A 25114-nucleotide genomic window follows, 5' to 3' on the forward strand; every position below is an offset into this window, starting at 1 on the left:
CAAGTTCACAAACCCATCTCGTTGTTTGGTACTTCCGCTTTTAGGAAGAAGGTGCTTTATTCCAAAGAGCACGATGAAAGGCCGAAAATATTGCAGGCTCTGATGAAATTTAAACCAGGGGATATTGTCAGATTGTTACAAAGCATAGAAGGGGTAGAATATAAGTTCCTATTTGTGTGACTTTTGTTAAAAGTTAAACAGAAGCAGGATTTGGATGTTTTGTGAGTGTGATAACCGGTAATCTTCATCAGTGCCTGGGGTTGACTTAATATCTTTCAGTTAAATGTTATACGTCACGTAGGCAGGATTTTGTAAAAGGTAACAAACAAATCTCAGCATGTCAGCAAGATAACAACTGTCGCTGTAAAGCAACATTATTTAACTATTACTGTTTGAATGGTCAATGACAGAATCGTTTCCGACAATTTTCTATATGGCCGTACTTCAATTTTAATTTGGCAATTAAGAATATGCTTTCAACAGTGTAAAGCAGGTTTAAAATGTCAATGTTTTTATAAGTAGGAGTAGTGCGCCTGTTGCACACGAATAGTTGAAACATGACACCACTAAAGGTTCTAGTTTGACGTAGGTTGAGTTTACAATTACCGTTAAACTACGGTCTTTGTTCGCAGCATTTGGCCATTCATATGATTAATGACAAATGATGTGCCAAACTTGATCAAACCAATTATTAAAAAGTGTATCTGGAATAAATCAGGGCTTTACAAACTAATGGCTGCGACCCCATTTGTTGTCATCAAATGCAACTTTACAGTCGCGAAACTGAAATACAACCTAAGACTTGTAATAGTACATGCATTGTTTATCATTTTTGTGTAAGTTTAAAGATCCGGATTGTACTTTTGAAGCCGATATTGCTTGTGTCTCTTGATTTATGGAACAAGAGTCATTAATGTCCATGTCATAGAACTGACATATAATGTCTCTTGCAGATTGTAACAAAAAAATACAGTCTACACGTGTATGGGGTTGGATAGAAATACCAAATAGGCAGGTACACAACCACTACCAATACTTGGTGGCCTGAATTTTTCTTTGCTGTTTCGTAGGAGCAGTGTGCAATTGGGGAGTAGAATTGAAATAGCAACTCATTAGATTTGATAATAAGAACGGTTAATTATAAAATCCTGACATTTTGGTTTGTTTCACATGCATTGTTTTGGGCGGAATTCTTTATCACGTGACAACTTCACCCATACCAGGTGTACCGAAAACATAAAGAAGTTTAAATTAATTGTGCAAGCTGCAGACAGATGGCCACTGTTTCGACCTAAAAGGTCTCATCAGTGCAGCTGGTGTGACTATCCCACGACTTTGCTGACCAAACGGCCAAAAAAAGACTTCCAGTTTGTGGTGACTATACAATCACCGTCATCCGTTGAGCACTAAACTAGGTGCAACCGTACGGAGAAAACATACCAGATGTAACGTCCGTTGAACGCGCCCCCGTTCTTGGCGCGAAACGTCACACGAGGCGGAATTCCCGCAGTTAAAACGCGTATCTTTAATGGGCAACAAACTCGCTCACTCAGTTGATGTTATTTCTTGTTGTCAGGAGACGAAAAGAAACGTAGGACACGTGGGCCCTTAGAACACGGTTTCTACACAGAAGGCAATGTGTCAAACAAATACACTTCACACGTTGTTAATTACAGCATAAGGCTCACCAACTATTTGGGAACCGGGAAACTCTGGACCACAAAGACGGTCCAAGCAGTTACTGTCGCACACCTAAACGAAACAGGCAAAATAAAATACAATGCGCCACTATGACGTAATACACACAATGCTTACCGATAACTTTGGGCGACCGAAGATTGAATACACCACGCTTCACGTGTGTATAAATGCAAGAGAGACATTGTGAGTACAAAGACAGCGTCAACACCGTGTGTAAACTTAATCACATAAACAAGGGCAGCTATATACTGTTCAGCGAACTGACTTCTAAGTCATCGCAATTAAATTTGCCAATGTTACAATTTACACATTTCGCTTATCAGTCGTTACACACATATGTACACTTATCAGTCGTTACACACATATGTACAAAGAGACTCACCAGAAAATGCTCGCTCGCAACACAAAAAAACCTTTGCAGAATAAAATGACGTAGCACTGTGCTGCACAGTTGTCGGACACAGAAAGAACAGAACCACGTTGCGTTGTCACTTAAAGCTTGGTCTATTATTATTATTGCGTCACAGACCGTATGAGATTGCAACACACATTAGTGTAGAAAAAAATGCGCCTTCATAGAAATCGGCAATTATTGGCAAACAAGATGTAACATACCCCCCCCCACAATGTACGAATCCAAGGAGTACATTTCAACACAACAAACAAACATCGGACAGTAATTGAGCCACTTGCTCCGGGGCTAGTTGTCATCCGCCACAAGAACCACATCATTGACCATAAAATTCGAATGTCCACTTGCCCACTTCGATCTGGGCATGAGCGTAGGCAGGTACTCGCGAGACCATCGCCTCCAAAACTGATCGGCCAGGTATTGCACCTGACGCCACCGGTTTCGATGGTAACAGTCCTTCCCCGCGAACAGTCCTGGGGGCATATTCGGCGCTGTACGTTGCAGCAGTAAATGATTGGGAGTAAGGGGCTCCTCATCCTTCGGATCGAACGTCACTGGGACCAAGGGACGGGAGTTTAGGATTGCCTTCACCTCTACCATCAGAGTGCACAATCGCTCATCAGACAACGTCTGCTCCGAGAGCAGGGCGTTGGGAATTTTGCGCACAGAGCGTATCATGCGCTCCCATACCCCACCCATGTGGCTGGCAGTGGGGGGATTAAAGCTCCATGCAATTTCGCGTTGTTGCAGATATTCGTAAATCTGCTGTTGGTTCCTCTTCTTTAGTTCTTCGCGCAGGATACGCTCAGCTCCGACGAAATTCGTGCCGTTGTCGCTGAAAATCTGGTTTGGACGTCCACGACGACCCATGAACCGTCGGTCGACAATGAATGGGCTATATCGATATGTGCGGCCCTGGTGGAGAAACAAGTAAAGATGCAACCTCTTTACCTCACTTCGCCCTTGCTTCACAAGGAAGGGTCCGAAGTAGTCGACACCCACCACTGAAAATGGTGGCTTGTTGGCCTGCAGCCTCGCAGCAGGAAGGTCTGCCATCATCTGCTTCCCCAAGGAACCGTTTCGTCGTCGGCAAGAGAGACACTTGCCCAGCACGCTTCGAACCGTCATACCTCCTTTGACAATCCAGTAGCGTTGCCTAAGGGACGACCAGGTGTGTCCCATTCCAGCATGACCAACTTCATCATGCTGCTGCATAATCACCAGGTCTGTAACCCGATGGTCGTACGGAAGGATGATCGGATGTTTCACGTCGAAGTCGATCAATGCGCGCTCCAGCCTTCCGCCAACCCTTAGAACTCCATCAACAAGAATTGGGTTGAGCTTTCCCAAAGCTTCCGTCCTTTGCCTTTGACACTGTAGCAATGACGTCTGGGAAACTGCGCCCCTGCACGTACTTCACGATCGCAAGCTCAGCAGCTTTGAGTTCGACGACAGTCACTTGACCAGTCGGCACCCTGTACTTATTGGCTAGCAACATCGACTTGTAACGGAGAGTCCATCCGACAGCCCTTTTTAACCGATTCCAAGACGAGTACTTAAGTCGATCAGTGGGAGATTCGATGGCGACGAGACAAACAGTTTGAGCTTCCTTCTTTATTTGAAGATACTCGATCGGCACGTTGGACAGGTCGGGGGAAGAGGGCCATGTATCTTCTCGTTCCCAAAGAAACTGGGGTCCACTGAGCCATTGGCTAGAACGGCGGCCGTCAACTCCAGGCGGGGAATCGAACACGTCTTCAGTGGGGCAACACGTGCTTTACCCATCAGAAAGGAACAGTGAATGCGTCCTCGCTCATCTACCAGCTTCAGGTATGTCACCGCACCGTAAGCTGTAGATGACGCATCTGCGAAATGGTGCAATTCCGTTTTTAGCACCTTACCGAAACTGCTTGGCTTCACGTATCTAGATAGAACGACATCTTTTAAGCGCGGTAGTTGCTGCAACCATTTCCTCCACGTTTCGGAATCCTCATCGGAAAGCACGTCGTCCCAACCAAGTTGTTTCCTGCAGAGGTCTCTTAGCATCGTCTTTGCCACCACGATCACGGGCGCTGCAAACCCAAGAGGATCATACAACGAACTCACCACTGACAGTATGACTCTTCTGATAAAGGACTTCGGCTGCTTTACGTCAACGGAGAACCCGAACTCGTCCGAGCAAATATTCCACCGAACTCCGAGAACTCTCTCGCACGACGACCCATCTAGATTCAGCTCTTTCACCGATTTTGCTCGTTCCTCTTCGTCAATGGACGCAAGAACTCGCTCGCTGTTGCTAACCCACTTGGTCAAACGAAATCCCTTCCTCTTAAAAAGTGTGCAAATACTCTGGACAAGATTTATAGCGTCTGCTTCAGTTGATACAGACTTCAGACAGTCGTCGACGTAGAAATTCTTCTTTATGGTCTCGACGACCTCACTTGGAAACTCGTTTTGCAAATCTTCAGCAGCCTGCTTCAGGCAAAAGCTCGCACATGAGGGGGAGGAAGCCGCCACGAACAGGTGAACCAGCATCCGGTGTGCCATGGGCTTCTTCGACATATCGCCTCCGGGCCACCACAGGAATCGAAGTGCATCGCAATCAGTCGGTTGTACACGTATCTGATGGAACATCCGGAATCTTGAAAGGACACCAACCAACGAGTTGGTCAGGTCCGGGCCCTGAAGGAGAGCTTCATTCAGCGACTGCCCGCGATGCTTGGCGACGCAGTCGAAAACCACCCGCAGCTTTCCTGGCTGGTGCGGATTTGTGACAGGATGATGTGGCAGATACCACACAACGTCTTTGGTCTGTTTCTCATAAGGAATCTCCTCTGCATAGCCTTTAGCTATGTAACCCAGGACCGTCTTCATGTATGCGTCCCGCAGAAAGTCATCACGCATCAGGCGGCGTTCCAAAGATCTCAGACGGTTTAGTGCCATGTCCCTGTTGTTGCGCAGCGGCTGCGCATTCGGACGCCACGGCAACGGCAACTCATAATGTCCCTGCTGGAATTTCACACCGTACTTCATTTTTTCTAAAACATACCGGTCTTCACGGGACATAGGTATCTCTGTGCAGTTGGTATCCTGAAAGTCGGTCTTCCACATTCGCTCTGGCTTATCCTGTAGCGAATTATCGGCAACTTAGGTAAAGTTCACTGCAAACCAATCGTTTGATTTCTTGCAGACAGGTCCCGCTAAGGCCCATCCAAGTGGAACCCTAAATGCAATAGGCTGCTTCGGTTTTTCCTTGCGTACCTCTTGTATGAAAAAGGCATCTGGCACATCCAAACCAATCAGCAGCAAGGCTTCACTGCAGTCAACACGCGGGAATGACAGATCCTTGATATGAGGCAGTCCGTTCAATTCTATCTTTGTCGGAAACTTGTTGGCGGAAATAGGCAAACAATCAACGGCAAACACTTCCGGGAGTTCCACGGTTGCAGCACCATCAAGCGAAGCAACGGTCAAGCAAACCATCTTGCCTTCGCGCCTGCGACTCATAGTGACACCAGAACCAGTATCCAAAAGAGCTTCTTGCCTTCGCCCCTGCGTCACACAAAGTGACACCAGAACCAATATCCAAAAGAGCGTTCGTGTTTACGCACCTTTCGTTGGCATTGGCCTTGACGGAAACCATCATCAGATTGACATTTTGGCGACCAGAAGAAGCATGACAGTCCCTTTCACTTGCCGACACAACCGAACAGACAGTGCGTTCCGGTGTGCGGTTCCTAACAGGGGAGGATTCGTCTTCTCTCTTCTCCGGTCGATGCAACAATGTATGATGAGCTTCTATGCAGTCCTTCACTGTTGTTGCACCTTGTAGCAAAATGTCCAAATCGAAAACAGTTGTCATATAGTCTGCGGCGTCGAGTAACGCGCAAACGATCACGGTACGACCGGGATTTAAATTCCTCGCACTTTACAAGGCCGTGCCTTCCTGAACAGCACGGACACAAAGGGACTGCTGGAACTTGGGAAGGTCAAGCTTGAGCCTTGGGCTTAGACTCTTCTTCCTTTACAGCGAAATGACTAGAGGCCTTTACGTGACTAGCTTTACCTTTTGCTTTCTTGGCTTCGTTGCGATGCTCGTCCAGCATACGACTAAAGAGCGAATTCGCAATCTGATTCTCAGATTCCACGAAGTCAACGAGATGCTCGAACAGAGGTTCACGGCCAGTCTCTTTTATTATTTTTGCAACACGTCGTTTCCAAGCTTCCTGCATCTTGAACGGAAGACGATTTGCAACAGCAATTAGCGTTGGATAGTTATTCATCTCAGAATGCTCGTCAATGTCTGAAAGAGTAAGTAGACAATCGCGCAGCGACTGCGCCATTTCGCTTAAACCAGCAGCGTCATTTGGCCGTAATTCTAGGCCGTTGACTACACACCTTACGCATGCATGGGCAATCATGTGTGACTTGCCATATTGATCGTACAACAACTGCCTCGCTTGCCGGTACCCGTTTTCCCTCAGTCTGTGGTAGTATTCTATCAGCTTTCGGGCCTTTCCTTCGCAATGCTGAACCAAGTACGATAGTTTGGCTCCCTCGTCATCGACCTTATGTCGTCGATACGAGAATCGAAATTGCGAACAAACTTCTAATAGTCCATTGGATTGCCATAAAAAATAGTCACTTCAGGTTTGGGGCTATTTATGTGTTTCACAAGCGATGCAATTTCACTTTCATGCATTTTGTTGGCTTGGCAGGTTCATTTTTAGGGGTCACACTCGGATTTATTGGATTCTTGTAATCTCGCCCGTCAAACGAGGATTTCTTATCAGGATATGGCGACGGAGACAAAGTGGGGGTTACATAATCAACCTCATACCGCTGGTCCGGAAGTCTTTGCTGCGACGTGAACTGAACGCGACGCTGTTCCTCAAACGGCTGCTCCGGGGGTGGTGTAGGCATTCCTCCAGAACCATCCTTGACCGTCAAGTACTCCGTGTTTCCTGACATCTCGTCCAAAACCTTCTCTTCAACCACGGCTGCCTGCAATTTATGCTGCAGCTGTACCATCTCCATGTCGTCCCTTTGGAGCCTTTCTTCTTCAGCTTGTCGCCTTGTTTCGGTCATTTTTCTTTCTTCATGTTGCTTTGCCAGCGCCTGTCTTTGCGCAGTCTGTTGAATTGCAAGACGCGCGAGCTGAGTAGTCGCTTTGACGCGAGCTCTACTACTTGTCGAAGAACTAGAGCGTATACTTCGTCCGCAGGACGAGTTGTTGTCCTTCAGACTACCGTCACCGCTTCCACCTGGGCTGGTTGCATGCCCAGGTAAATCACGACAAGATTGCGAGTTTGCCTCACAAACCCAGTGGGCAACTCGGTCGTCAAATTCAGTTTTGTTTTTCTTTACGCTTGCAAGATCATCGGCAAGCTCGGGATGCGCCTTGTAGGCGTCAACCGCATCAATAAAAAGCTGTTCTAAAAGAACCAAGACCGTCTCAAGCACTTGCAAGTTGCGACGATCCTTCATCAGACACTCGGCGATGATGTATTGTCCACTGAGTCGTCGAAGACGATCAACGACAGCATCAGGAAGTGTCGGTGGAGAAACGCTTGGTTCTGCTATATTGAAAGGCGAACTTGCCAAGATACTTAAACTTTCTTTCCTCAAAAGGTTGAAACTTGCTTTCAACAAACAGTTGAACCTTGCTTTCAACAAACAGTTGAACCTTCCTTCAACAAACAGTTGAAACTTGCTTTCAACAAACGGTTGAACCTTCCTTCAACAAACAGTTGAAACTTTCATGTAACGTCCGTTGAACGCGCCCCTGTTCTTGGCGCGGAACATCACACGAGGCGGAGAATTCCCGCAGTTAAAACGCGTATCTTTAATGGGCCTCAAACCCGCTCACTCAGTTGATGTTATTCTTGTTATCGAATGTGCAGTACGCACTCGTACGCAAGATAGAATGTATTCGAAGTGTAGACGATACAGACGTCGGGAGGAGACGAAAAGACACGTAGGACACGTGGGCCCTTAGAACACGGTTTCTACACAGAAGGCAATGTGTCAAACAAATACACTTCACACGTAGTTAATTACAGCATAAGGCTCACCAACTATTTGGGAACCGGGAAACTCTGGACCACAAAGACGGTCCAAGCAGTTACTGTCGCACACCTAAACGAAACAGGCAACATAAAATACAATGCGCCACTATGACGTAACACACACAATGCTTACCGATAACTTTGGGCGACCGAAGATTGAATACACCACGCTTCACGTGTGTATAAATGCAAGAGAGACACTGTGAGTACAAAGACAGCGTCAACACCGTGTGTAAACTTAATCACATAAACAAGGGCAGCTATATACTGTTCAGCGAACTGACTTCTAAGTCATCGCAATTAAATTTGCCAATGTTACAATTTACACATTTCGGTTATCAGTCGTTACACACATATGTACAAAGAGACTCACCAGAAAATGCTCGCTCGCAACACAAAAAAACCTTTGCAGAATAAAATGACGTAGCACTGTGCTGCACAGTTGTCGGACACAAAAAGGACAGAACCACGTTGCGTAGTCACTTAAAGCTTGGTCTATTATTATTATTGCGTCACAGACCGTATGAGATTGCAACACACATTAGTGTAGAGAAAAATGCGCATTCATACAAATCGGCAATTATTGGCAAACAAGATGTAACATACCCCCCCACAATGTACGAATCCAAGGAGTACATTTCAACACAACAAACAAACATCGGACAGTAATTGAGCCACTTGCTCCGGGGCTAGTTGTCATCCGCCACAAGAACCACATCATTGACCATAAAATTCGAATGTCCACTTGCCCACTTCGATCTGGGCATGAGCGTAGGCAGGTACTCGCGAGACCATCGCCTCCAAAACTGATCGGCCAGGTATTGCACCTGACGCCACCGGTTTCGATGGTAACAGTCCTTCCCCGCGAACAGTCCTGGGGGCATATTCGGCGCTGTACGTTGCAGCAGTAAATGATTGGGAGTAAGGGGCTCCTCATCCTTCGGATCGAACGTCACTGGGACCAAGGGACGGGATTTTAGGATTGCCTTCACCTCTACCATCAGAGTGCACAATCGCTCATCAGACAACGTCTGCTCCGAGAGCAGGGCGTTGAGAATTTTGCGCACAGAGCGTATCATGCGCTCCCATACCCCACCCATGTGGCTGGCAGTGGGGGGATTAAAGCTCCATGCAATTTCGCGTTGTTGCAGATATTCGTAAATCTGCTGTTGGTTCCTCTTCTTCAGTTCTTCGCGCAGGATACGCTCGGCTCCGACGAAATTCGTGCCGTTGTCGCTGAAAATCTGGTTTGGACGTCCACGACGACCGATGAACCGTCGGTCGACAATGAATGGGCTATATCGATATGTGCGGCCCTGGTGGAGAAACAATTAAAGATGCAACCTCTTTACCTCACTTCGCCCTTGCTTCACAAGGAAGGGTCCGAAGTAGTCGACACCCACCACTGAAAATGGTGGCTTGTTGGCCTGCAGCCTCGCAGCAGGAAGGTCTGCCATCATCTGCTTCCCCAAGGAACCGTTTCGTCGTCGGCAAGAGAGACACTTGCCCAGCACGCTTCGAACCGCCATACCTCCTTTGACAATCCAGTAGCGTTGCCTAAGGGACGACCAGGTGTGTCCCATTCCAGCATGACCAACTTCATCATGCTGCTGCATAATCACCAAGTCTGTAACTCGATGGTCGTACGGAAGGATGATCGGATGCTTCACGTCGAAGTCAATCAATACACGCTCCAACATTCCACCAACCCTTAGAGTTCCATCAACAAGAATTGTGTTGAGCTTTCCCAATGCTCTCTTCTTCTTTGGCAAACAAACAGTTCCGTCCTTTGCCTTTGACACTGTAGTAATGACGTCTGGGAAACTGCGCCCCTGCACGTACTTCACGATTGCAAGCTCAGCAGCTTTGAGTCCGACGACAGTCACTTGACCACTGGGCACCCTGTACTACGACGGAAACCCATTGGCTAGCAACATCGACTTGTATCGGAGAATCCATCCGACAGCCCTTTTTAACCGATTCCAGGACGAGTACTTAAGTCGATCAGTGGGAGACTCGTTGGCGACGAGACAAACAGTTTGAGCTTCCTTCTTTATTTGAAGAAACTCGATCGGCACGTTGGACAGGTCGGGGGAAGAGGGCCACGTATCTTCTCGTTCCCAAAGAAACTGGGGTCCACTGAGCCATTGGCTAGATCTTACAAATTTGTTCACATCAAGTCCACGTGACGCTTCGTCAGCAGGGTTTACCTTTGTGCTTACACGCCTCCACTGATTTGGATGAGATGCCTCTTCAATTTTAGCTAAGCGGTTTGCTACGAACACGGGAAAGCGCTTGTTGCAGTTGCGAATGCTTTGGAAAACGGCAGTCGAGTCTGTCCAGAACACAGATTGGCATCCGACCAGATGCAATTCCTTCCTCGCAAGTTGATCCAACTTGACTGAAACAACGGCGGCCGTCAACTCCAGGCGGGGAATCGAACACGTCTTCAGTGAGGCAACACGTGCTTTACCCACCAGAAACGAACAGTGAATGCGTCCTCGCTCATCTACCAGCCTCAGGTACGTCACCGCACCATAAGCTGTAGATGACGCATCTGCGAAATGGTGCAATTCCGTTTTTAGCACCTTACCGAAACTGCTTGGCTTCACGTATCTAGGTAGAACGACATCTTTTAAGCGCGGTAGTTGCTGCAACAATTTCCTCCACGTTTCGGAATCCTCATCGGAAAGCACGTCGTCCCAACCAAGTTGTTTCCTGCAGAGGTCTCTTAGCATCGTCTTTGACACCACGATCACGGGCGCTGCAAACCCAAGAGGATCATACAACGAACTCACCACTGACAGTATGACTCTTCTGATAAAGGACTTCGGCTGCTTTACGTCAACGGATAACCCGAACTCGTCCGAGCAAATGTTCCACCGAACTCCGAGAACTCTCTCGCACGACGACCCATCTAGATTCAGCTCTTTGACCGATTTTGCTCGTTCCTCTTCATCAATGGACGCGAGAACTCGCTCGCTGTTGCTAACCCACTTGATCAAACGAAATCCCTTCCTCTTAAGAAGTGTGCAAATACTCTGGACAAGATTTATAGCGTCTGCTTCAGTTGATACAGACTTCAGACAGTCGTCGACGTAGAAATTCTTCTTTATGGTCTCGACGACCTCACTTGGAAACTCGTTTTGCAAATCTTCAGCAGCCTGCTTCAGGCAAAAGCTCGCACATGAGGGGGAGGAAGCCGCCCCGAAGAAGTGAACCAGCATCCGGTGTGCCGTGGGCTTCTTTGACATATCGCCTCCGGGCCACCACAGGAATCGAAGTGCATCGCAATCAGTCGGTTGTACACGTATCTGATGGAACATGGCTTCCACGTCGGCCACGAGAGCCACCTGTCCCATCCGGAATCTTGAAAGGACACCAACCAACGAGTTGGTCAGGTCCGGGCCCTGAAGGAGAGCTTCATTCAGCGACTGCCCGCGATGCTTGGCGGCGCAGTCGAAAACCACCCGCACCTTTCCTGGCTTGTGCGGATTTGTGACAGGATGATGTGGCAGATACCACACAACGTCTTTGGTCTGTTTCTCATTAGGAATCTCCTCTGCATAGCCTTTAGCTATGTAACCCTGGACCGTCTTGATGTATGCGTCCCGCAGAAAGTCATCACGCATCAGGCGGCGTTCCAAAGATCTCAGACGGTTTAGTGCCATGTCCCTGTTGTTGCGCAACGGCTGCGCATTCGGACGCCACGGCAACGGCAACTCATAATGTCCCTGTTGGAATTTCACACCGTACTTCATTTTATCTAAAACATACCGGTCTTCACGGGACATAGGTATCTCTGTGCAGTTGGTATCCTGAAAGTCGGTCTTCCACATTCGCTCCAGCTTATCCTGTAGCGAATCATCGGCAACTTGGGTAAAGTTCACTGCAAACCAATCGTTTGATTTCTTGCAGACAGGTCCCGCTAAGGCCCATCCAAGTGGAACCCTAAATGCAATAGGCTGCTTCGGTTTTCCTTACCGTACCTCTTGTATGAAAAAGGCATCTGGCACATCCAAACCAATCATCAGCAAAGCTTCACTGCAGTCAACACGCGGGAATGACAGATCCTTGATATGAGGCAGTCCGTTCAATTCTATCTTTGTCGGAAACTTGTTGGCGGAAATGGGCAAACAATCAACGGCAAACACTTCCAGGAGTTCCACAGTTGCAGCACCATCAAGCGAAGCAACGGTCAAGCAAGCCATCTTGCCTTCGCGCCTGCGACTGTCTCCGTTGACCATTTTCAGCGTCACGTTGCTCGGTTCACCTTTCAGCCCAAGCCTTTCAGTTAACTTCCTGTGACACAAAATGGCACCAGAACCAGTATCCAAAAGAGCGTTCGTGTTTACGCACCTTTCGTTGGCATTGACCTTGACGGAAACCATCATCAGATTGACATTCTGGCGACCAGAAGAAGCATGGCGGTCCCTTTCACTTGCCGACACAACCGAACAGACAGTCCGTTCCGGTGTGCGGTTCCTATAACAGGGGAGGATTCGTCTTCTCTCTTCTCCGGTGGATGCAACAATGTATGATGAGTTTCTATGCAGTCCTTCACTGTGCACGCCCTGGGGCTGTTGCACTTTGTAGCAAAATGTCCAAATCGAAACAGTTGTCATATAGTCTGCGGCGTCGAGTAACGCGCAAACGATCACGGTACGACCGGGATTTAAATTCCTCGCACTTTACAAGACCGTGCCTTCCTGAACAGCACGGACACAAAGGGACTGCTGGAACTTGGGAAGGTCAAGCTCGAGCCTTGGGTTTAGACTCTTCTTACTTTACAGCGACATGACTAGAGGCCGTTACGTGACTAGCTTTACCTTTAGCTTTTCGTCCAACATACGACTAAAGAGCGAATTCGCAATCTGATTCTCAGATTCCACGAAGTCAACGAGATGCTCGAACAGAGGTTCACGGCCAGTCTCTCTGATTATTTTTGCAACACGTCGTTTCCAAGCTTCCTGCATCTTGAATGGAAGACGATTTGCAACAGCAATTAGCGTTGGATAGTTATTCATCTCAGAATGCTCGTCAATGTCTAAAAGAGTAAGTAGACAATCGCGCAGCGACTGCGCCATTTCGCTTAAACCAGCGTCATTTGGCCGTAATTCTAGGCCGTTGACGACACACCTTACGCATGCATGGGCTATTATGTGTGACTTGCCATATTGATCGTACAACAACTGCCTCGCTTGCCGGTACCCGTTTTCCCTCAGTCTGTGGCAGTATTCTATCAGCTTTCGGGCCTTTCCTTCGCAATGCTGAACCAAGTACGATAGTTTGGCTCCCTCGTCATCGACCTTGTCGTCGATACGAGAATCGAAATTGCGAACAAACTTCCAATAGTCCATTGGATTGCCATCAAAAATAATCACTTCAGGTTTGGGTCTATTTATGTGTTTCACAAGCGATGCAATTTCACTATCATGCACGTTTGTTGGCTTGGCAGGTTCATTTTTAGGGCTTACACTCGGATTTATTGGAGTCGTGTAATCTCGCCCGTCAAACGAGGATTTCTTATCAGGAACATATGGCGACGGAGACAAAGTGGGGGTTACATAATCAACCTCATACTGCTGGTCCGGAAGTCTTTGCTGCGACGTGACAGGCGGATACGTGAACTGAACGCGACGCTGTTCCTCAAACGGCTGCTCCGGGGGTGGTGTAGGCGTTCCTCCAGAACCATCCTTGACCGTCACGTATACTCCGTGTTTCCTGACATCTCGTCCCAAACCTTCTCTTCAACCACGGCTGCCTGCAATTTATGCTGCAGCTGTACCATCTCAATGTCGTCCCTTTGGAGCCTTTCTTCCTCGGCTCGTCGCCTTGTTTTTCAAAAGGTTGAACCTTGCTTTCAACAAACAGTTGAAACTTGCTTTCAACAAACAGTTGAAACTTGCTTTCAACGAACAGTTGAACCTTCCTTCAACAAACAGCTGAAACTTTCATGTAACGTCCGTTGAACGCGCCCCGGTTCTTGGCGCGGATCGTCACACGAGGCGGAGAATTCCCGCAGTTAAAACGCGTATCTTTAATGGGCCTCAAACTCGCTCACTCAGTTGATGTTATTCTTGTTATCGAATGTGCAGTACGCACTCGTACGCAAGATAGAATGTATTCGAAGTGTAGACGATACAGACGTCGGGAGGAGACGGAAGGACACGTAGGACACGTGGGCCCTTAGAACACGGTTTCTACACAGAAGGCAATGTGTCAAACAAATACACTTCACACGTAGTTAATTACAGCATAAGGCTCACCAACTATTTGGGAACCGGGAAACTCTGGACCACAAAGACGGTCCAAGCAGTTACTGTCGCACACCTAAACGAAACAGGCAACATAAACTACAATGCGCCACTATGACGTAACACACACAATGCTTACCGATAACTTTGGGCGACCGAAGATTGAATACACCATGCTTCACGTGTGTATAAATGCAAGAGAGACACTGTGAGTACAAAGACAGCGTCAACACATAAACAAGGGCAGCTATATACTGTTCAGCAAACTGACTTCTAAGTCATCGCAGTTAAATTTGCCAATGTTACAATTTACACATTACGTTACACACATATGTACAAAGAGACTCACCAGACCTGCTCGCTTGCAACACAAAAAAAACCCTTTGCAGAATAAAATGACGTAGCACTGTGATGCACAGTTGTCGGACACAAAAAGGACAAAACCACGTTACGTTATCACTTAAAACTTGGTCTATTATTATTACGTCATAGACCGTATGAGATTGCAACACACATTAGTGTAGAGAAAAATGAGCATTCATAGAAATCGGCAATTACTGGCAAACAAGATGTAACACCAGCGGCCATCTGTCTGCAGCTTACACAATTCATATTATTGGCTCCACTTTGCTTAAACTAATTGTTTGGAATTTGTAAAGATAGGATTTGCGCCCCATGACTTAAACAGATGTAGTTTCTATGTTACCAAACTTTAGTCTCGACGTTACATGTTTAAACTAAAACGATACATGTGTGTGAGTAAATCACATTGGAAAACCGTTTGTCAATTTTGCCGGTTACCAACCACATACCAGTGGGGACCACATTGTGAGGATACACATGAATGCGTTTTTATATCCTGTCGATTCTGCATACTTAAAAGCGATTTCACTTCTGGCGCATGCATTGACGTGCTATGTGTCATCGACAACTCCACTTTCATGAATAGGTGGTTTTCTGAGGTTGGGTAAATTGGAGACTGGGACAGATAGAAATTTGAAATGTTCGCAGTTTAATTGTTATTAGGCCATGTTCTTCCTGAAGATAGTTGATTATATGCATTAACATACAATAGATTTGTGGGCCTATACTTAACGCAGCTTTTGTGAAATGTACTGTATTTTGGACCCCAAACGAAGCAACCTTACAAATTATTACGCCAAAAAATTACATAGAATACACTTCTGTTACAAATACTTACCAATCAAACTGATGATGGCATAAGTTTTTGCCGAAACGTTTTTTAAACATGACAATGTTAATAACAATATGGGCCAGTCTGCTTATTCTCAGACTTACCAATTTAATTTGCAGTTCGTAAGGCTACAGGTTGGTCTAAGATATTGTGTAATTAACTATGATGGAACCAGCACAAGCATCTGGAGAAGTGGAAAGAAGAAGCCTTAAGTTTAAAGTTGAAATGGAATATCGCGACACCGAAATTTGTCTCCAAGTTCGCGACGGTCGTTACGCGGTGAAAGTGGATGGCGCTTTCCGTGATGTGGGCACTGCTCTCTTTTCGCAATTCGAACCGAGGGATATAGTGAGATATGGTGGCTATGTAGCTGTGCTCTGCTTTGCTTTACACAAGATGGGCATCTCCGCTACCGACTTTCGCCCCGGCAGCATAGCGTTCACTGCTGACGTGGATAAGAAACAGGCAACTGAGATTATGAAGAACGCCAATTCGGGAAAACTGGATTTAGAGCTTTATAAATATGCAATGGAGGTTGCCCTGGAGTTTTCCATGCAGTATTTGAATGCCTTCAAGTTTAACTCCGTGTCTGTTGTTGGTAAGAAAGTTTAGAAAAATAGCAACAGTTTTTGTTGCTTCACTGACATTTTTGGCAACTACTGCTCCAGTATTTTTTTATACAACTGTTTTAACTTCAAAATATATTGATTATTTGCTGACAAATTGTTTAAAAACATACGCAGATGAGGGCAAGACCACTTTTAACTTCCAAGAGGCGAAGCTGGATGGTGCACGGGCTGGAATTGGCGACTACACAAAAGTTAATGTGGAGCCGGGAGCTGCTGTAGATAAAGGTTTGAATAAATAATTGTTGGCAGTCTACTACACCTTACTAAAATATTTCAACTTCACATATAGCACAACGAACTTCTTGGCTTAAATGCGTTTCATATATTATGTGCTGTTCTTGCTGTTATACTGTTTGTTATACACAGATTATACAAAAAGTCAAAACCGAGATCTTCACACAAAATTATCATTCACTTTTTTGCAGAAACAATAAGAAGCATTGCTGGTGCAAACAAACCGGCAACTGGTAAGTAGCAAAACCAATTTTTCTGATGAAAAAATTACAAGATTTTGCCGGAGTTTATAACTAACGCGGATAAAACTTGTGCAAGAAAATACAAAACCCCACAAAGTAAATACAACAAAATATTGCGGGACCAATGACGTGTTGTGAACTATGTTGTTTTTCGGGTCAAGGAATTATAATAAACCGAATGCTCATCTCTACCATGAGACAAAATATATGGAGAAAGTTCATTGCTCCCGACTTAGCGTCTTCCTGTACGTCACATCCTGTAATATAAACGTTTGAACCATAACGTCTAGAACTTGATGCCAAACGTAAATTTCGTGGCGTTGTATGTGACAAGAGTGTGCTATCGAAAATGAAACAAATGTATGCCTATAAAAATACCTAAAATGTACATTGATAATCACTATTAAGTGCGCTGCATAATGTTGATAGCATATATCTACATTGGTGCCAAGACTACTTTGGCACAATTCCTGGATGTAAAAGCTTGATGCGACATATTTAAATGCTTGGACCGTGTCGCCTGTAAACAGCCTTCATCAATATGAAACAAACCTTTGTTGCCCGTCTTCTGTTTATACAGAGCAATACGTCGATTGCAATACAGGTTTTTGCTTATGAAGGTTTAATCGTATTTGTTGTTCAGGTGGTACCGAAGTGTACAACTTCAACAATTCAGTCATCAAAGATTCGGTAGCTGGTGTCAGAACTATGCAAGAATATACATTCGGTGCGAAAGGTGCTGAAAACCCCAAAGATAAAAAGCAAGAAAAATAACTAATCACAACTGATTCTCGCTGACCTGAACAAAATTAATACCGTGTTACATCTTATATCCAAGTAATTGCTGATTTCTATTAAATTTCTCATTTCTCCAAGACTATGTGTTGTAATCTATTGTGGTATGTGACGTAATAAATAACTGCTGGTTTTATTTGAAAACACAACGTGGTTTAGTTTTTTTCGAGTTTTACTTCCGTGGAGCGCGGTGATGCGTCAGTCGTTGTGTATTTCTCTATTGCATAGAATAATATTGGTGAGCCGGTTTATACCTACATGTATTGTTGGCCTTTTGAACAAAATCATCAAAACTGTAACTGCTCTAGTCTTATAGGGTACAATTGTATGAAACTATTCTTGAAATGATTGAAAGTTACGTAACCACAAGGCGGGCGCCAATTTATGACATTACACCAAAATTACGACAATGAGCGTTATGAGCTCTCGAAGAAACACATCTAGCCCGACCTATCTTCTGCCGATAATCAAAGCAAATACAACGTCAACTAATTCCCTCTCGATCTGTCGGATGTACTGGCTCTCATCAGCTGCAGCCTTCTTTGCAAGTTTGCCACCTTCGTCCTTAATGGAGCCATCGTAGGCCATAGCCCTTGACATCAATGGTGCAGTAAACGAACGACCCACTGAAAGAGATTTGGAAAACGCACGCAACATTTCAGCAGTTTCCTATATATGGACTGAAAAATAAAAACGTGGCTTTAATATAATCTGCACCACGCCCGAGCTCACATGGCAAAACAACTATTAGGGTTCATCGACATTGTGAAATGAATGTCGGCACTTGTGAAAACGAAGTTTTATAGCACAGAGGAAAAAACAAGGGGCGACAACAAACGGTGATAAAGTTTCTGGACTGTTCCAAACAGCTGCAGCGATGGTGGTTACGTGCGGGAATTCACAGAGACAGAAGTCGTGCAATGTCAAACAGGGGTATTTTATCCGCAGGCGTACAACCTTCTTTCTACAACTGTGTGATTACTGTGATGTAACGACAATCGTTATTTCCATATGTTTTAGATGTCACCAACAGTCTTGTGTTATAAAAAAGAAACACTTTTTAAAGAAAAACTTTGAGTTGGTCAGTTGAACGAACGTATGAAACCTGGAGTTCGGGGGTGGAACAAGTGCTGCAGTGCTCCGCTTCCCAAAGGCAAATCTTAAGTGGCATGAAAATACACATATATTGCGCTCAAATCTCTGCGTTCCTTCACGCTCACGAAGAATACGAGTAAAACGCAGGGAGTCGAACCGCTCATCATACGGATACAGTTCCGGTTCGGGTTTCTAATTTGTTTGTTTTCCCCTTTAACTCCGGTTTGGGTTTCAAAAGTTTTTCATCCGGTCCTGTTCCGGTTAGCGTTGTAAAATTTATACGCAAGGGGTACGGATTCAGATCCGGTTCAACCAAATTAACGCTCATGGGGATCAAAGGTTTAGATTAAGGGCCTCTTTACTACTGTTTCAGCATTTTCGGAAGGCAAAGACGTTTCAGTTCAAAAAGGGGAGTTTTATCCGGTTTAGTTCCGGTTCGGGTTTTTGCAGATTTCACTTTACTGCTTCGGGTTCAGCCCCGGTTCATGAAAATAAACCGTTCAAACCGGTTCTCATTTGCGGGTTCAGTTCCGGATCGACACTCTGGTAAATACACTGGAATACAGCGACATACTAACCAATGTATTCTGCGAAGTCAAGTTTGTGAAGGAATATTTTTATGCAATGCAGACCGTTTGACCTTTTTAAGTTGTGAACCTTTGTCGCAAAGTTATATAGATGGTCTGGATTATGCCTTGTCTTTTTTCCAAGCAGGGATTATCAACTAGCTCAACGACAAAATAGAAACAAGCGATAGCACAGTGTTCGCTACTACAGCATGAACGATAACAATGAATTTCTGTTGATTTCCAAATCATTCCAAATCAAAACACTACATTTTAGCGTCAGTATACAAAACGTTTTAACAACCTCGGTTCAATTATAACGTAATCTATCTTTTTGGCGATCCTGCGCTTGCGCACCATTGTTCCTTGTCCTTTTTTTTATTGGGTGTATCAGGAAACAGGAACAACTTCATTGTTTGGGGAGTTTGGTATCCCCGCTAAGAAAAATAGTTTTTGGATCCCATGGTTTAAACAACTGTTCCACTTTTTGCGTAATGAAACAGGTTTCGGGGGCATGCTATATAGGTATCATTAAAAATTTACATGCGCAATATCAAAGATATAGTTTTCACAGGTTTAGGTTGGTTAGTGAGAGTTTATTTGATAATCACACCAAACGAAATTTAGATGTTACAAAAGTAAACAGAGCGCTTTAAAAATATCTTGCAGTCTTATTATAAGCGATCATAGCAGACAGCTCTGTAAATGTTGATTATAAAGAAAAATACATTTCGCTAAATTTTCGTAAAGGCATTAGAAGTTTCCTAAAGTACATAAAGTTTTTGTAGACACTAATGATGCTTTTGTATCGAAATATATTTTTGTACAAAAATATACAGAGCTGTCTGGAATTATCGCTTCGACACGCATGATTGCGTTTTAGTTCTACCAAGTGCACAACCTTCATCGTCGGGCTTTGTTTAGCCTGCTAAACTTCCGCTTTCATGAAGACTGGTGTTTAATTAAAAAGAGCAGGATGCAAGGCTTGACGGGTCACTGTTCCGTTCATTGCTGTTCTCGGAAGCTTGTAGTTAAATATTAACTGTAAAACAACAGTCTTTGTTGGTCGCATTTGGCATTTTATAGGATTAATGACTGACAAATGGTGTCCCAGGTTCTACCTTGGAGTTTAACTTGATTAAACCAATTATTAACTAGTGATTCTGGAATAAATCAGGGCTTTACAACTATGGACTGCGACCCAATTTGTTGTCACCAAATTACAGTCGCAAAACTGACATACAACCTAATATTTATTATGGTAAATGCATTGTTTATCATTTTTGTGTAAGTTTTTAGATCCAGGTTGTACTTTTTATGTCGTTATTGCTTGTGTCTCTTGATTCGTGGAACAGGAAGGCTGAATGTCCATGTCACATGATAATGTGCTGATATATAACGTCTCTTGCGGATTCTAGTAAATAAATACAGTCTATACATGTATGGGGGTGGATAGAAATACCAAATAGGCAGGTAAACAACCACTACCGATACTATGGTGGCCTGAATTATTCTTTGCTGTTAAGTAGGAGCAGTTGGCAATTGGGGGCGAAGAATTGAAACAGCAACTTTCCCGATTTCAGGGTAAGATAGATTAATTTTGAAACCTGACATTTTGGTTTGTTTCACTTTATCTCGTGACAACTTCAAACATATCAGGTGTATCGAAAACATAAAGATGTTTAAATGAATTGTTTGGGATTGTTATGGATAGGTTTTGCTCCCTATCACTTAAACAGTTGTAGTTTCTAGGTTACCAAACTTTAGTCTCGACGTTACATGTTTAAACTAAAACGATACATGTGTGTGTGTAAATCACATTGGAAAAACATTTGTCTATTTTATCGGTTACCAACCACGTACCAGTGCGCCACATTGTGAGGATACATATGATATCCAGTCGATTTGGCAGGCTTAAAGGCGATTTCACTTCTGGCGCATGCATTGACGTGCCATGTGTCATCGACAACTCCACTTTCATGAATAGGTAGTTTTCTGAGGCTGGGTAAATTGGAGACTGGGACAGATAGAAATTTGAATTGTTTGCAGTTTCATTGTGATTAGGACATTTTCTAAAGATGGTAATGCATTAACATACAATAGATTTGTGGACCTATACTTTACGCAGAAATGTGAAATGTACTGTACTTCTGTTGGAAATACTTACCAATTTAATTTGCAGTTCGTAACGCTACAGGTTGGTCTAAAATATTGTGTAATTAACTATGATGGAACCAGAACAAGCATCTGGAGAAGTGGAAAGAAGAAGCCTGAAGTTTAAAGTTGAAATGGAATATCGCGACACCGAAATTTGTCTCCAAGTTCGCGACGGTCGTTACGCGGTGAAAGTGGATGGCGCTTTCCGTGATGTGGGCACTTCTCTCTTTTCGCAATTCGAACCGAGGGATATCGTAAAATATGGTGGCTATGTAGCTGTGCTTTGCTTTGCTTTTTACAAGATGGGCATCTCCGCTTCCGACTTTCGCCCCGGCAGCATAGCGTTCACTGCTGACGTGGATAAGAAACAGGCAACTGAGATTATAGAGAAAGTCAATTCGAGAAGACTGGAATTAGAGCTTTATAAATATGCAATGGAAATTGCCCTGGAGTTTTCCATGCAACATTTAAATGCCTTGAAGTTTAACTCCGTGTCTGTTGTTGGTAAGAATGTTTAGAACAAAAGTTAACTGTTTTAACTTTAAAATATATTGGTCATTTGCTGACAAATTGTTTACAAACATACGCAGATGAGGGCAAGACCACTTTTAACTTCCAAGAGGCGAAGCTGGAAGATGCACGGGCTGGAATTCGCAACTACACAAAAGTTAATGTGAAGTCGGGAGCTGATGTAGATCCAGGTTTGAATAAATAATTCTTGGCAGTCTACTACACCTTACTAAAATATTTCAACTTCACATAGCACAACGAATTTCTTGACTTAAATGCGTTTCATATATTATGTGTTGTTTCTGCTGTTATACTGTTTCTTATACACAGATTATACAAAAAGTCAAAACCGAGATCTTCACACAAAATTATCATTCACTTTTTTGCAGAAACAATAAGAAGCATTGCTGGTGCAAACAAACCGGCACCTGGTAAGTAGCAAAACAATTTTTTTTATGAAAATATAACTAGATTTTTCAGGAGTTCATAACAAACGGATAAAACTTGTGCAAGAAAATACAAAACCCCATAAAGCAAATACAACAAATTATTGCGGGACCAATGACGTGTTGTGAACTATGGTGTTTGGGGGTTAAGGAATTATAATAAACCGAATGCTCATCTCTACCATGAGACAAAGTATATGGAGAAAGTCCATTGCTCCCGACTTAGCGTCTTCCTGTACGTCACATCCTGTAATATAAACTTTTGAACCATAACGTCTAGAACTTGATGCCAAACGTAAATTTCGTGGCGTTGTATGTGGCAAGCGTGTGCTATTGAAAATGAAAAGAATATATGCCCATAAAAATACCTAAAATGTACATTGATAATCACTATTAAGTGCGCTGCATAATGTTGATAGCATATCTACATTGGTGCCAAGACTACTTTGGCACAATTCCTGGATGTAAAAGCTTGATGTGACGTATTTAAATGCTTGGACCGTGTCGCCTGTAAACAGCCTTCATTAATATGCAACAAACCTTTGTTGCCCGTCTTCTGTTTATACAGACCAATACGTCGATTGCAATACAGGTTTTTGCTTATGAAGGTTTAATCCTATTTGTTGTTCAGGTGGTACCGAAGAGTACAACTTCAACAAAGCACACATCAAAGGATCGGTAGCTGGTGTCAGCAGTATGCAAGAATATACATTCGGCGAGAAAAGTGCTGAAAACCCCAAAGATAAAATCCAAGAGAAGTAACTGATCACAACTGATTCTTGGTGACCTGAACTATATTAATACTGTGTTACATCTTATATCCAAGTAATTGCTGATTTCTATTAATGTCACATTTCTCCAAGACTATGTGTTGTAATCTATTGTGGTATGTAACGTAATAAATAACTGCTGGTTTTATTTGAAAACACAACGTGGTTTAGTTTTTTTCGAGTTTTACTTCCGTGGAGCGCGGTGATGCGTCAGTCGTTGTGTATTTCTCTATTGCATAGAATAATATTGGTGAGCCGGTTTATACCTATATGTATTGTTGGCCTTTTGAACAAAATCATCAAAACTGTAACTGCTGTAGTCTTATAGGGTACAATTGTATGAAACTATTCTTGAAATGTGTATAAGCTGCAGACAGATGGCCACTGTTTCGACCTAAAAGGTCTCATCAGTGCAGCTGGTTATTGTGACACGGGGCCTGACGGCACTATTGGTTGAGCTTTGCTTGGCCATAGTGTTTCCACCTTGTTTTCTCCGTTTTGGTTGCACCTAGTTTGGTGCCCAACGGATGACGGTGATTGTATAGTCACCACAAAGTGGAAGTCTTTGCTTGGCCGTTTGGTCACCAAAGTCGTCTGATAGTCACACCAGCTGCACTGATGAGACCTTTTAGGTCGAAACAGTGGCCATCTGTCTGCAGCTTATACACATTTCATATTATTGGCTCCACATTGCTTATTCTTGAAATGATTGAAAGTTACGTAACCACAAGGCGGGCGCCAATTTATGACATTACACCAAAATTACGTCAATGAGCGTTATGAGCTCTCGAAGAAACACATCTAGCCCGACCTATCTTCTGCCGATAATCAAAGCAAATACACCGTCAACTTATTTCATGTTTAATGCCATAGCCTGCCCCGACCTGTATGGTTACATACAAAATGTGCACTAACAAAATTGGGCTGCGACCTGGCTACATTTACTTTGGAAGTTACTGTAATGAGGTTACGTAAAGCATGAAATCGGATTTGCACAGCCATAATAATACAAGTTTCAACAAATCTATAGTGACGACGTACCATAGCAACTCGATATAACGGGTCTAAAATACTCTTCATAATGTATTGCATGAACTTTTTAGCCGCAATCCTCGTTCAGCATTTATTGTAACATTAATAAATTGCTGGGTTGTAAATGTACTGTAGGCATACGTAAGATTTTCCGTAAAAACAATTAGCAAACACAAACAGGCCAGTAATTGTAAATACAGGTAGGCCTAAATTAGGGAGGTAATAAGCAACACAGTTGTCGTATTTTATACCAACACATCTAAAAAATAACCACAACGTACATGGGTCGCATATACTGAATTTTCACAATGCGACAAATAAAACCATAACATTTACGCAAGAAATATTGACCAGGTGCGTACGCAGATGCTCTCGCATTTTTATTACGATTGTTTTTGTCTTGAGCGTTGGTGTTAGAACACGGCATTAATACGATATAACTCATTTCTGTGTATATGAAAGAGTGTCACGTGAAAAGTAGAAGTATTGTGCAATTGCGGTCAAACCAAAAAACATGATACTTTTGGTGTGACATATGTAAGGTTAGGGTTGCTTTGCGATTATGTCTTTATAAAGCTGAACAATCCGTGCTTCTCACATTAAATACAGCTCAATTATAACAGACGCAAACACACAAAATGCCCACAAGCAAGTTGACGATAAATTAACTGGAACACAGACAGGTATTGCTGGTTGCTTCTTCTACCAGATACATCAGTATGTTGAAATATGAATTAAATTAAATTGCTTAAAACCAGACGCTTCGAATTGGAGTCAGCCACTATATTGAACTACGAAAACAAGTAAGCTATACTTGGCATAGATTTAACTGCGACGACCTAGATGTCGTTGTCCCGAACAATAATTGTCCTGTTTGAAATGCTACGTATGAAGTCAACGTGCTACCAGTATATCCTGTTGTGTATTCGTGTATTTGAACCCATTGGAAGTGTGGTGAGTTAAGTGTGCTGACGCCAAACGTAGCTTTCGTAGGCATTATTTGTG

At 43.9% G+C, this 25114-nt stretch overlaps 2 protein-coding genes and 4 pseudogenes across 2 annotated transcripts; 2 read left to right on the plus strand and 4 right to left on the minus strand.

The window, feature by feature from the left end:
• Window positions 1-2401: 2401 nt before the first annotated feature.
• On the minus strand, window positions 2402-5620 carry LOC145898047 (uncharacterized; annotated as a pseudogene).
• A 230-nt stretch (window positions 5621-5850) lies between these two features.
• Window positions 5851-9281, minus strand: LOC145898048 (uncharacterized; annotated as a pseudogene).
• A 152-nt stretch (window positions 9282-9433) lies between these two features.
• LOC145899532 (uncharacterized) lies at window positions 9434-10118 on the minus strand (annotated as a pseudogene).
• Window positions 10119-10185: 67 nt separating this feature from the next.
• Window positions 10186-15381, minus strand: LOC145898050 (uncharacterized; annotated as a pseudogene).
• Window positions 15382-15752: 371 nt separating this feature from the next.
• LOC145899033 (uncharacterized) lies at window positions 15753-17676 on the plus strand. Its single transcript, XM_082987744.1, has 4 exons — window positions 15753-16231; window positions 16377-16487; window positions 16688-16729; window positions 17382-17676. The coding sequence occupies exons 1-4, from the start codon at window positions 15796-15798 to the stop codon at window positions 17510-17512; spliced, it is 720 nt and encodes a 239-aa protein (XP_082843870.1). The 5' UTR covers window positions 15753-15795; the 3' UTR covers window positions 17513-17676.
• Window positions 17677-21380: 3704 nt separating this feature from the next.
• LOC145899205 (uncharacterized) lies at window positions 21381-23220 on the plus strand. The gene is made up of 4 exons (XM_082987938.1): window positions 21381-21855; window positions 21942-22052; window positions 22251-22292; window positions 22939-23220. Exons 1-4 carry the CDS (start codon window positions 21420-21422, stop codon window positions 23067-23069), a joined length of 720 nt encoding a protein of 239 aa, XP_082844064.1. The 5' UTR covers window positions 21381-21419; the 3' UTR covers window positions 23070-23220.
• The last annotated feature ends 1894 nt before the right edge of the window (window positions 23221-25114 follow it).

Source organism: Ascidia mentula, chromosome 4, assembly GCF_947561715.1.
Source record: "Ascidia mentula chromosome 4, kaAscMent1.1, whole genome shotgun sequence".
NCBI lineage: Eukaryota > Metazoa > Chordata > Ascidiacea > Phlebobranchia > Ascidiidae > Ascidia > Ascidia mentula.

Coding starts and splice junctions, on each gene's coding strand:
- LOC145899205 (XM_082987938.1), top strand. CDS start 21,420: ATGATGGAACCAGAACAAGCATCTGGAGAAGTGGAAAGAAGAAGCCTG. Junction 21,856..21,941: donor TAACTCCGTGTCTGTTGTTG/GTAAGAATGTTT, acceptor AAACATACGCAG/ATGAGGGCAAGACCACTTTT. Junction 22,293..22,938: donor TGCAAACAAACCGGCACCTG/GTAAGTAGCAAA, acceptor TTTGTTGTTCAG/GTGGTACCGAAGAGTACAAC.
- LOC145899033 (XM_082987744.1), top strand. CDS start 15,796: ATGATGGAACCAGCACAAGCATCTGGAGAAGTGGAAAGAAGAAGCCTT. Junction 16,232..16,376: donor TAACTCCGTGTCTGTTGTTG/GTAAGAAAGTTT, acceptor AAACATACGCAG/ATGAGGGCAAGACCACTTTT. Junction 16,730..17,381: donor TGCAAACAAACCGGCAACTG/GTAAGTAGCAAA, acceptor TTTGTTGTTCAG/GTGGTACCGAAGTGTACAAC.